The sequence below is a fragment of the Cynara cardunculus genome (assembly GCF_001531365.2).
Source record: "Cynara cardunculus var. scolymus isolate 2C chromosome LG 15, CcrdV1, whole genome shotgun sequence".
Classification (NCBI taxonomy): domain Eukaryota; kingdom Viridiplantae; phylum Streptophyta; class Magnoliopsida; order Asterales; family Asteraceae; genus Cynara; species Cynara cardunculus.
In genome coordinates, this window is record NC_037542.1 from 4427695 (window position 1) to 4439008 (window position 11314).

Here is an 11314-nt window from a genome sequence, read left to right on the forward strand (position 1 = left end):
GAATAGCTAGGAAAAATGAAAGGATTGCGTTAAATGCAAACATAAATGAATAATAAATGTTTATAAAAATTATAATGGAAATTAGAAAAAATAAAATAAGGATATATGAGAAAAAAGATGAATAGGTTTCTAACATTTAGGAGAAGCGATGTCATCAATATTGGTTTTTCATGTACACATATTAGTTATCTAAAGTATACTTTTTATTCACAAGTAATGTCAGAGGTATCTTCAATCATTATGGAAATTCCATTGTCTCTGCGATTAATATATACCCTATAAAAGAAAGGGGTAGTCAAATTGAAAAAAGAAAACCAGTAAAAAAACATGTTGAAGTTTGTTGAGGCCACATCATAGTTTATAGTACTTTCAAGATTTCATCATCGGACCATTATTGTGATAATATGTTTTTCATTTACACATATTAGTTTTCTCAAAATATACTTGAAAAAAGATAATCATTAAAAAACATGTTGAAGTTTGTTGAGGCTACATCATAGTTTGTAGTACTTTCAAGATTTCATCATCGAACCATTATTGTCATAACATTCCATCATCGATCATGTTGTCATCAAAACTCTAAAAGCGTTGTCAAGAACAAACTATCGGTTTCCTTGAGGAAACTTAAGAAAATTATAGAAGAAAAAAGTAAAATCCCAAAATCCCAACAAAAATAAGAAGAAATGCATATTTGAATTAGTCTTGTCGAATAAACTTAAAAATAGATTTGTTGAAAAAGAATAAAATTTATGAAATAGAAAACATTTAAGTGGTAGAGATGGAGAAAAAAAGATTGAATGATGAACAATTCATGAAGAAGAGCTAAGAAAAATGAAAGGATTGTGTTAAATGAAAAATCTTTATAGAAATTAGAATGAAAATTAGAAAAAAAAATATTAAAATAAGGATAAATGAGAAAAAAGATAATTTCTAACCTTTAGGAGAAATCATGTCACCAATCTTGGTTTTTCCTTTGTGAGAATATTTTTAAGAACATAATCAATTGTTTCTTGATAGCAATTTATGTCAAACTATATCAAGAGGAAGAGATTGAGAAATAAAGAGATGAARAGATAAAAAGTTGGAGAAGGTAAATCAATTTCAATAATAAATAAAATAAATGTCTATTAAGAAGAAGCTGAATAGTCTAGGAGGTTAAGCTTATCTTGAATGCTTATTAAAAAGTTGAATAATTTGGGAGGTTAAACTTAGTTGGATGCAAAATTACCAAATGATCTCATCTATTATGAAATATACAATTTGCTTGTAGGGGCATAATAGTCTTTAACTTAATTAGTATTTTAAAAAACAAAAAAAAGGAGAAAAAAGATAAATAAGCTCCTAGCTTTTAGAAGAGGCCACATCATACATAGTGGTTTCTTCTTTAATATATATATAGATTAACCAATTATCCATGTGCTTTACTCAAACTCCACCAATTGTCAACTATGGTTTCAAAATTACGTCAACGCCCCCATCGTTTCAGTGTGTTTACACCAATCGTCCCGCACCTAACGTTGTTAAAAACATTTGTTAAGACCATCTCCGATGAATGCACCAAATATTGCATTAAAATCATTTTTTGCACCAAATTCTCTCCAAAGAATGTACTGTTTTTTGAGGTATTTAAGTATTATAAGTAGCAACACACTAGATTTGGTTTAACACTTTATTTTTATCAAGGGTTTCATATTTACGAAATGGTCCTTCAATTTTAAGATTTATGCATTTAAAATTGGAAATGTTGTAAGGTGAAACAATTTAGTCATTTTTTTACAACTGTTTTTTGTATACAAGTTTTTAAAACTTATGAAAACAGGAAATAGTCGAAGTCAACTTACTGTAATTAGCTCAACTAGCTACAAGGGTTGGGTCTTTGGAGATTCTTTTAAAGGTCATAGGTTCGAGTCCTACAAGACCACTGGAAATAATCTTGGTCATCCGTCATTCTATAGGGTCCCTGAAATTAGTCAAGTTATGTACAAGCCGGTTCGGACACAAAAAAATAGCCAAAATTCACAAGAATAGACAACATCCATTATATAAGTATAAATCATTTTACCATCCCTTCTAAGTTTGGAAGGTGAGATCCAGTGAGTGTACAACTTATAAGTGCATGTTGAGTCTCTAATCTCTCCTAAAGGGCTCTTTTTAAAAAGTAATATGGGGTTTCACATATTACCCATTAGTTACAGTCAAGATCTACCACTCTAGGGAGTCTACAACACTCTGGGGCAACCTTTACTTGTATAGCCCCTTATTGACACTCTAGGGACCGTCTAGCCTCCGTAGGAGGGGGCGTGTTAGAGGCACATATCGACTAGATTTTGACCAATTCTCCTATGTATATGTCCCCCCTGGTTCAACTTGTTATCACATCCTTCTTTGCACCAAACCCATATCCTCTTACTCCTGCTAACTGTAATCGTTTACAATACAATTCGACTATGGAAAACCCTCTCTAAATTTCTCATTAATCCACCAGTCATCAGCTACAATAAGCTTTCTCACCAATCATTCTAATTCTAAAAGAAGTTATTAAAAAGTATGATATTCATGGTGATTTCCTTTTTATATACATAGATTCATAAATTACATCCAACTTTCTCAATAAATGAACTTTGAATCTCCTACCTATGTTTTTTGGCACATAAAGAAGGCCATATAGAAGTTCTTCAGTTTTGTCTCTACATAAAATGTAATTTTATTTCTATCGAAGCAAAGCTATCTTCTTCTAGAACTTTGTGTGGTTCGATTAAATGCTTTCTTCCATCTCCCATACGTAGCAGTCGAAATACGTAACATTTAAATTCAAGATACTATAATAGCTTATGTCAATAATGAATTTGACATATTTCACATGTCATTTGCTGCTTAAATATGGTTCATAGCTGAAACTAAGGGGCCTTTTACTAAAACACTTACCCAGTAAGCTTTAATTACTGGTCATTTACCTTATTGGATGAATATACGAAGGGTCGAAAATCTTATCCGGTAAGAGCAATGATAAGGATGGAGAGTCTTACCCGGTAAATGCTTACCGGGTATATTGTTGCATACAATACGATTTTGATGGACTACAGTCTTGTTCTGTAAAGCAAGTTAGAGTGTTGCCTCTTTTTTTTTGAAGTATATAATATATATACGGCAAATACAACAAATAAACTCACACACCCTCCTCACCTTTGAAGCCTTGGCCTCCTAGGAGGCCAAAGACTACGATACCGCTAGGCCAAAGACCCTTTGGTCTAGAGTGTTGCCTCTTGCTGGGTAAGCATTTGGGTAAATGGCCCCTAAGTCTCATTTTGAATAGTGCTTTAAGATTTGAACATAAGACCTATTTCTTGATCTTTATAACGTGCAAATAGGTTAGCTTTACATTTTTTGTCATCATTTAATTTACATTCACAGTAACCAGTACATTGCTGTCTAACCTCCAAGTGGAATATACTAGGCTTGTTATGTTTGGTTTGGTTTAATCAAAGAACTTAGATTAGATATAAATGGCTTAATTCAAAAAGAATACTAACCTTCAAATCATAACTTGATGCAATCTCCATTGAGTTGATAGTGAAGAGGGGAGATAATAATCATTCATAACTTCGTCTTTTCCTCTTTCGTTGCAGATCTCTGTGCACCCAAGTAATGACTTTTAGGAAATCGTTTCCGTTTCTCTCTTGTTCTTTCTGAATAGTTCTTGCAGATTGAGAGGTAGATTCGCCACACCAACTTACCTCAATCAATTCTAGTGGTAAGATTTCACCAATACTAGTTGGAATCCCTTCAAGTCTTAAACAACAACGCACAACCAACCGTTGAAGTCTTGGAAAGTGAGCACTTGAAGTTTCCCAATTTACAATATCCAAGTCTTGTAATTTCAAGAGCTTGAGGTTTGCAAAGCCCTTGTCACTTGTTTCCCATCTTTGTCCGATGCAGGCATTAACATTCAATTTTAAAACTTCAAGTTTTGGTAGCAACCCAATTGTCCGAACCTCGTTCCAGTCCAGGGCAGTATCTGATAAGGTTAGTCTCGTAAGCGTTTCAGGAAACATAAGAGGACTGCATGACTTCACTGCTGCATGATAGATCTTCGTATTTGATAACTTCAACCTTTGAAGGCAGTTCAAATAGCATATATTTGGAAACTCCAAGACCCCTAAAGTCGACACTAAAGGTCCACAAAAACCAAGCTTCCTAAGATTGGTAGTTCTGGAAAGAATATCTAGGCACGAAGGTGAAGGGCAAACAGCTGAAATAGTCTGTAGACCGTCTAATACCCGGTCATAGCAATCATTTCCTGGGAATTTGTTAGAAGAAACATCTTCAATGAGATTTTCCCCTGACTTGATATAAAGATGTCTAAGATGTCCCAGATCCCATGTACTTCTAGGCACAACAATATTCCTACTTGATGATATGATGAGGGTTTGTAGGTGTATGAGGTTGGATATTGATGCCGGGGGATTCCCATCTTCAGCTTGAATGGCTAGATATCTCAAATCAACTAGTTTTGTTACTTCCCTAGGAAATGAGAAAATAGAGATGGACTCGATATCCAATATCCTAAGAAATTTGTATGTCTCATAGTCAAAAGGTTTACCCACTTGAAAAGATTCACCCAATTCTATGGGACAACAGAAAATGAAGTTAACATGTTGGGTAGAATGTTCTAAGGACCTGCCATGTGATGGATATGTTTTACTTTCTGCAGCTGCAGCAGGAGAAAATGCTGAAGACACACGGCCATACCTGTCAATTATGGATGAATGTATTCTTCCTCAGGAACTCCCATCATAATTCACTATCACTTTGTCTAAATAAGTATTTCAAAATGAAAAAGATTTACAAAGCTGAGAAATTGTCAATACCTGTATATTATAGGAGAAAACCTCTCTTCATTTGCTTTCCATGAGCAAAAACTGCGCAATAGGTCATGGACATGACATGCTTTGATTTGTCCATCAGTCCCTTTCTTGGAAACCATTACCAGACTTCTCTGGAGTAAATCCATCAAGTAACCCTCTGCCATGTCCTCCAAAGTTCTACTCCCAATTTGATCTATGAATCCCTCAGCAACCCATAACCAAATCAGTTTATTCACTGGGATATCACAATCTCCAGGAAATTTTCCTAGATAGAGAAAGCATGGTCTTAAATGTGGAGGTAAATGGTTGTAACTTAAAGCTAGAGTATCCATGTACTGGTGTGGGTCACTGACAATGTAATTACTTAGACTTTCAGCAACATCCTTCCAAGAGGCTCTTGTCCACCTGCTTCTGAGAAGTCCTGCAGTTATAGAAACCGCAAGAGGCAAGCCCCAACATTTGCTAGATATCTGCTTCCCAACATCATATAATCTCCAAGGGCACATTCCATTTTTGAAAACCATCATTTGTAATATACGCCAACTTTCACGTGCTGTTCGAAGGCGCAACATATGAGGTGGAACAACAGTTGCTGCTTCCAAATTCAGATCTATGTTTCGGCTGGTCAACAGTATCCTACTTCCATTTCTGTCATCTGGAAAATATATTTTCAAATCCTTCCAGGCTCTATTATCCCAAATATCATCCAACACCACCAGATATTTTTGACCCTTCAATCCTCTGTAGATTTGCTCACCTAACTGCTCATCACTCATGCTATAGGTTCTGTTCCTAAGCTGAAGAGTAGAACTCAAATCGAGTAAAAGATCCCTCTTAACATATTCTTGAGAAACACAAGCCCAGGAACGAATATCAAAGAAATAGACTATATAAGGATCCCCATATATTCTTTGGGCCAAGGTAGTTTTACCCAGCCCTGCCATGCCTACAATTGGGACAACCTCAAGCTTCTTTGAAGATCCGGTAAGCCTCTCTAGTAGCTTTATTGTATCATCCTCAAACCCTACCACAGCTTCTTCTGCACCTATGTTCCGTTTCAATGGTAATCTGCCTGCCAATGAGAGTAATTCAAGTTGTCTCTGTGTAAATCCAGACTCAAGTATTCTTCTTGATATAACATCAAACACAACAAATTCCTCATCTGAGTCTATAAACTCACAACAAAGTATTAACATTACATCAATCACTGTTCCCAATTCCTCTATTGCACCACAGACTCTTGGAGCTTCATTAATGAGAACAGGAAAGTAATCAGCTAATGTACCTTTAATCTTTTCTAACATACCCTTCACTTCTTCATCTTTATTCACCTCATCCCACATATACCTATCCAAAATCCCCCATTTTCTGCTGTCTTCTAGACCAGTTACAACAGTCTGAAGCTCATGAAGGAGCTTAGGTAAAGACTTCAACCAATAAACATTTAAAGACGCATACCCTTTTTCTTCTAGAAGAAATGCGATCAATTCAGGAGCTGAAAGGTGCACAATTCTCCATAAGGGGTCAATTATACATACGGACATTGCTTTCTTGCAGAGACGTTTGAAGGATGAAGATGCAATTAGAGGAGCATACTCATAGCCTACTGAATCACCCATTACCATACGATCGGCTTTATTACGAAGCCGCTCAAGGCGCTTCAAGAGCCGATTTGTAGCAACAATCATTAGGCAATGATAAATGCACTTCCGATTAACCCTTGCAGTCCCAATTTCAGGTTCAAAACTGAAAAAATGAATCAAGTACCAGAGTGCAAAAAAATCACCTGCTTGCCCTAGGGCTAATGAGGTTCAACAAATAGCATATTTCTTACAACAGCGGCCATTGATTCTCTTTAGAACCAAATTATCAACAACAACATGGGGAGCTACATGAGTCATCCTGTAGCAACAACCATAGCATCTCAACCACAACTGCTGAATATATGAAGATCAAAACTGACTACGACACATGAAATTATCTTAGTTTATGGTTGCTCCAACTCGATTGTCGTCATGATTAATGGTGATTTCACCAAACTAATTGAATAACGGCTGTAATTGAATTGTAGTCAACGAAGAATAACAGTGAAAAGGGAATTCTGTACGAGTTTTTTTTTTTCATGATCGAGAGCGTAGTCGTATATGCACTTTTGGATACAGAGTAGTTGGTTCCTATGGAATAATTGGTTCTACCAACCAATAATCTAATACTAGTTGAGCACCCGTGTAATTTGATCGGAGCCTTCAATTTTAATGATTTTAAAGTTTTATTTGTTTTATTAGAGAAGATTTAATGATGATATAAGTTATACTTGGTTTTTATATATTAATACAATTTAAATAAATAAGATTAGGGTTTCAATTACAGTCTATCGATGAAAAAATTGTATGATAGTTTAAAATCTAATATATTTAAAATCCAACATATTTAAACGACTACACAAATGTGTTTGATTTACACCAAGAGCAAAAAATCAAGAGAACGAGACCGAAAGTTCTAGAGTAATTAAATGGGAGATGAATGAGAGGACTTTTAATAACTCATGGTAAATATCAATTTGAATCTCACATAAGGGGATGAGGAGAAGACATAGATGTATGAGAAGGTGAAGACATAAGTGAAATGTGTCAAAAGTATCTTACGAACATGAAAAAAAAAAGATAATAATGTGCATTGGTAACTTGTATTATATGTTATTTTAATGTAGATCATGAGATTTTAAGACTAAATGCATAAAATAGTAGTACTTAATGTATTATGAGTTGTTTTTAAGACTTTATGCATACATGTATAATACTTTGTATATTAAAAATTTGTTTTTAAAACTTTTGAAAAATCTGGTTTATAAGATAGTATAGATATAGATATAGATTTATGTAAGGAAAGCTTAAAAGTCAGGAAAAGCTTAAAAGTCATCTTGGGGAAAGTTTAAAAGTCATTTTGTGTTTTAGATTTCTTCAGGTAAAGCTTAAAAGACGAGTACTTTTGTGTTTTAAAAACAAGTACTTTGTGTTTTAGATTTTGTATTTTTTTAAGACTTTAAGACATTTATCAAATTTGATTAATAAGATAGTATAGATATATGATTCAGAGCGGTTGGTTCCTGTAGAATTAATTGGTTTTTTTTACCTACCCAATAATGATTGACCTTTTGACTCGAAATACTTTTTATTGCATTAATTTGGAACCACAGAAAATGCTATTTTGGAGTTTTATCAATAATTTACATGTGTAGAGAGAGATTCGGTATTTTATGAATCCTTATCTAAGGTAGTGTTTGGTTCGCAGAATGTTTTTGGATGAAATGAAATCTGTTAAATGAATTTGACTTCGAATGAATTGGAATGAAATGTTGTCAGGTTTGACCACCTGTTAGGTTGGCAGACATTAGAATGAAATCTGTTAAGAAATTGAAATTTGTCTGTTTGGTTCACAGAATGAAGCTTTAGAATTGGAATAAAATATTGGTAAATGATCAAAATGCCCTTTTTGAAAATTTTATTTTTTAAAACTAAAAATCCTTAAATAAAATAATTATTTAATATGTAAAACAATATAAAATACAAAACCCAAATATAATCATAAGCCAAACAACGTTACTAAGTCGGTGGTGGTTTAGATCAGTGGTGGTTTAGATCGGTGGTGGTTTGTGGTGATTCAGATGGCGATAGTCGACAGTTGTTCAGATCGGTGGTGGTCCATGGTGGTTCAGATGATGGTTATCGGCTGTGGTTAGATTGCCGGTGAATCAGATCAGTGATGGCTCGGATCGGCGATGTCCGATGGTGGTTTAGATTGGTAGTGGTCGGCGGTGGTTCAGATCAATAGTGGTAGGAGGTGGTCGACGATGGTCATATTGAGTTTTATGAGATTAGAGTATAAGGTTAAGGACATATTTGGTATAATGAAGATAGAGATTCCATTTCATCAAAATATCATGTAGTTGCTAAGGAATGCTAAATTTCTTTATTTGTGGAATTTGTAGGATTTTGAAGATTTTTTTCATGAAAAAGAATGAACCAAACGAGGGAATGGAATTTGGTCAATGAAATTCAACATTCCAATTCCATCAGATTCCTCCAAAATCTGCGAACCAAACGCCACATAAGTATTCAAAAAAAAATTCTTTCAACAAAGATGTGAATTGGTCGACGAAATATGAATCGGAGATTGAACCTTGATATACACCCCAGAACAATACACTTTCGTTACCAAGAGATATATTCACATCCGTTGATCGTTTGATTCGAATAAAATTTGTAATGGGTACACTTGACGATATCAATCATTTGAAAAATAAACGTATTCGTTCTGTAGCAAATCTTTTACAAGAGCAGTAAAGAATTCCGAAAATCTAAGCAAAAATAATATAAATATCACATTTACTTAAAACTATGGGTCAACTATACGGTAATTACCATGTGTCCCCAAAAAGGTGGATCTCATAAATTGAAGAGTAAACTACGATTTTCCTCCCTGATCTTTAATTTTTTTTTTTCTCTCTGTGGTTTTTAATTTGTTTTTATTTTTGTTTTTAAAACTAACTAGATTCGATCCTGTGTATTATACAGGGTAATTTAAAAAATTACATCATATTAGGAACTCCCTCTCCCTCCATACATATAAGGGGGTGTTTGGGATTGCTTATTTGAGGTGTTTTTGACTTATTTCAGTTTGACACTGGTGATAAGCTAAATGCTAGTGTTTGGATGAAGAAAAATAAAACTGCTCATACCGGTGCCAAACCGATAATAAGCAGTTTTTGATAAGTTAATCATTTCTGACTTATGAAAAACTGCTTATTACATTTTTACCATTTTAATCCTGTTTCATTAATGTTTGTTAATTATTAATCTTATTGATATAAATTATTAATCTTAGTGATATAAATTATTAATCTTACTGATATAAATTTTTGTCAAAAATATTATTATAAATGATGAAAATTAAATTTTTACATGTTAAAAAAATCAAATAAGTTTAATTATGGAAGACTGTCCTTTTTCGTTATTTTACATATATAAGCAAAATTTGTCAAACACTAAAAAACAACTTATCAGTTTATTGCTTTTTGGTACCGCTATAATCTAATCCAAACACTTTTTACAAACCTCCGGTTTGATATCACATAAGTTAATAAACACTTTTACAAAAAAATATAAGTTTTTTTAAATAAGCAAATCCCAAACACCCCCTAAGTATAGATGTATTGATTATTTAAATTACAAAAATGAAATCTTTTAACGATTTAATGCGGTTGAAAATATTTTAAAATAAATAGAATATGAAAAAAAAAGGTTTCAACAATTAAAATGTTGAAAACATTTTAACGTAAAATAAGAATGAGAAAATAAAAGATAAATTTGAAAGATGGTTTTCCATTAAACTTGGTTTCTCAAGATTCCATGAGGATTGGTTGTTGTCAACCAAATTCTAAAACAATTGCCAAAAACATACCGTTGGTTCTATTGGGACAAAAAACTTAAGAAAAATATATAAGACATTAGTTAAAAAAAAGCTCTAAAATCCAAACAAAATTAAAAAGAATTGCATACTCGGATTAATCGTCTCGAAATAAACCTGGAAAAAAAATATAACCATTAAAAAATGACATGTTGAAGTTTGGTGATGTTACATCAAAAATTGTAACAAAAAAAACTTTAAAATCTCAACAAAAGTCAAAAGGAATGCATACAAACATTAGTTTTCTCAAAGTATACTTGAAAAAAGATAATCATTACAAAAACATGTTAAGTTTGTTGAGACTACATCATGGTTTGTAATGGCTACATCATGATTTGTAGTACTTTCAAGATTTCATCATCGGATCATTAATCGAACCATTGTTGCCATGTAAACTCTAAAAGTGTTATCAAGAACAAACTCTTTGTTTCATTGAGAAAACTTAGGACACTTATAGAAGAAAAAAGTAAAAAACAAAATTCTAAAATCCGAACAAAAATAAAAAGAAACACGTACCTAAATTAGTCTTCTCGAAATAAACTTGAAAATAGATTTGTTAAAAACTAACAATTTATAAAATGAAAAACAAATCATGATGGAGATAGAGAAAAATAGATTGAATGATGAACAATTCATGAAGAAGAGTTAAAGAAAATGAAAGGATTATTTTAAATACAAACATAAATGAATAATCAATGTTTATAGAAATTAAAAAAAAATAGATTAGAATAGGATAGATGAAAAAAAAAAAAAGATAAATAAGTTTCTAATCTTCAAGAGAAACCAAGTCATCAATGTTGGTTTCTCCTTTAATATATATATATATATATATATATATATATAGGTTGGTTATTATACAACCCTTGACATTTGTGCAACCAATACAACTCAATCTCAACCGTCCATTTCATTTGATTAATATGTGATTTCATAGAAGTTTTGATTGTTTCATAATATAAAGTATTGATCATAATTAATGAACC

At 32.7% G+C, this 11314-nt stretch overlaps 1 protein-coding gene across 1 annotated transcript in view; it reads right to left on the bottom strand.

The window, feature by feature from the left end:
* The window catches only part of LOC112528434 (putative late blight resistance protein homolog R1A-10), a 9647-nt gene extending 3094 nt beyond the window's left edge, over window positions 1-6553 (bottom strand). The window contains exons 1-2 of the mRNA XM_025139460.1: window positions 4869-6553; window positions 3531-4749 (exon numbers count right to left, since the gene is read on the bottom strand). Of these exons, the coding sequence (XP_024995228.1) occupies window positions 3591-4749; window positions 4869-6553 (2844 nt within the window). The 3' untranslated portion in view covers window positions 3531-3590. The remainder of the gene's footprint in view (window positions 1-3530; window positions 4750-4868) is intronic.
* Window positions 6554-11314: the final 4761 nt, after the last annotated feature.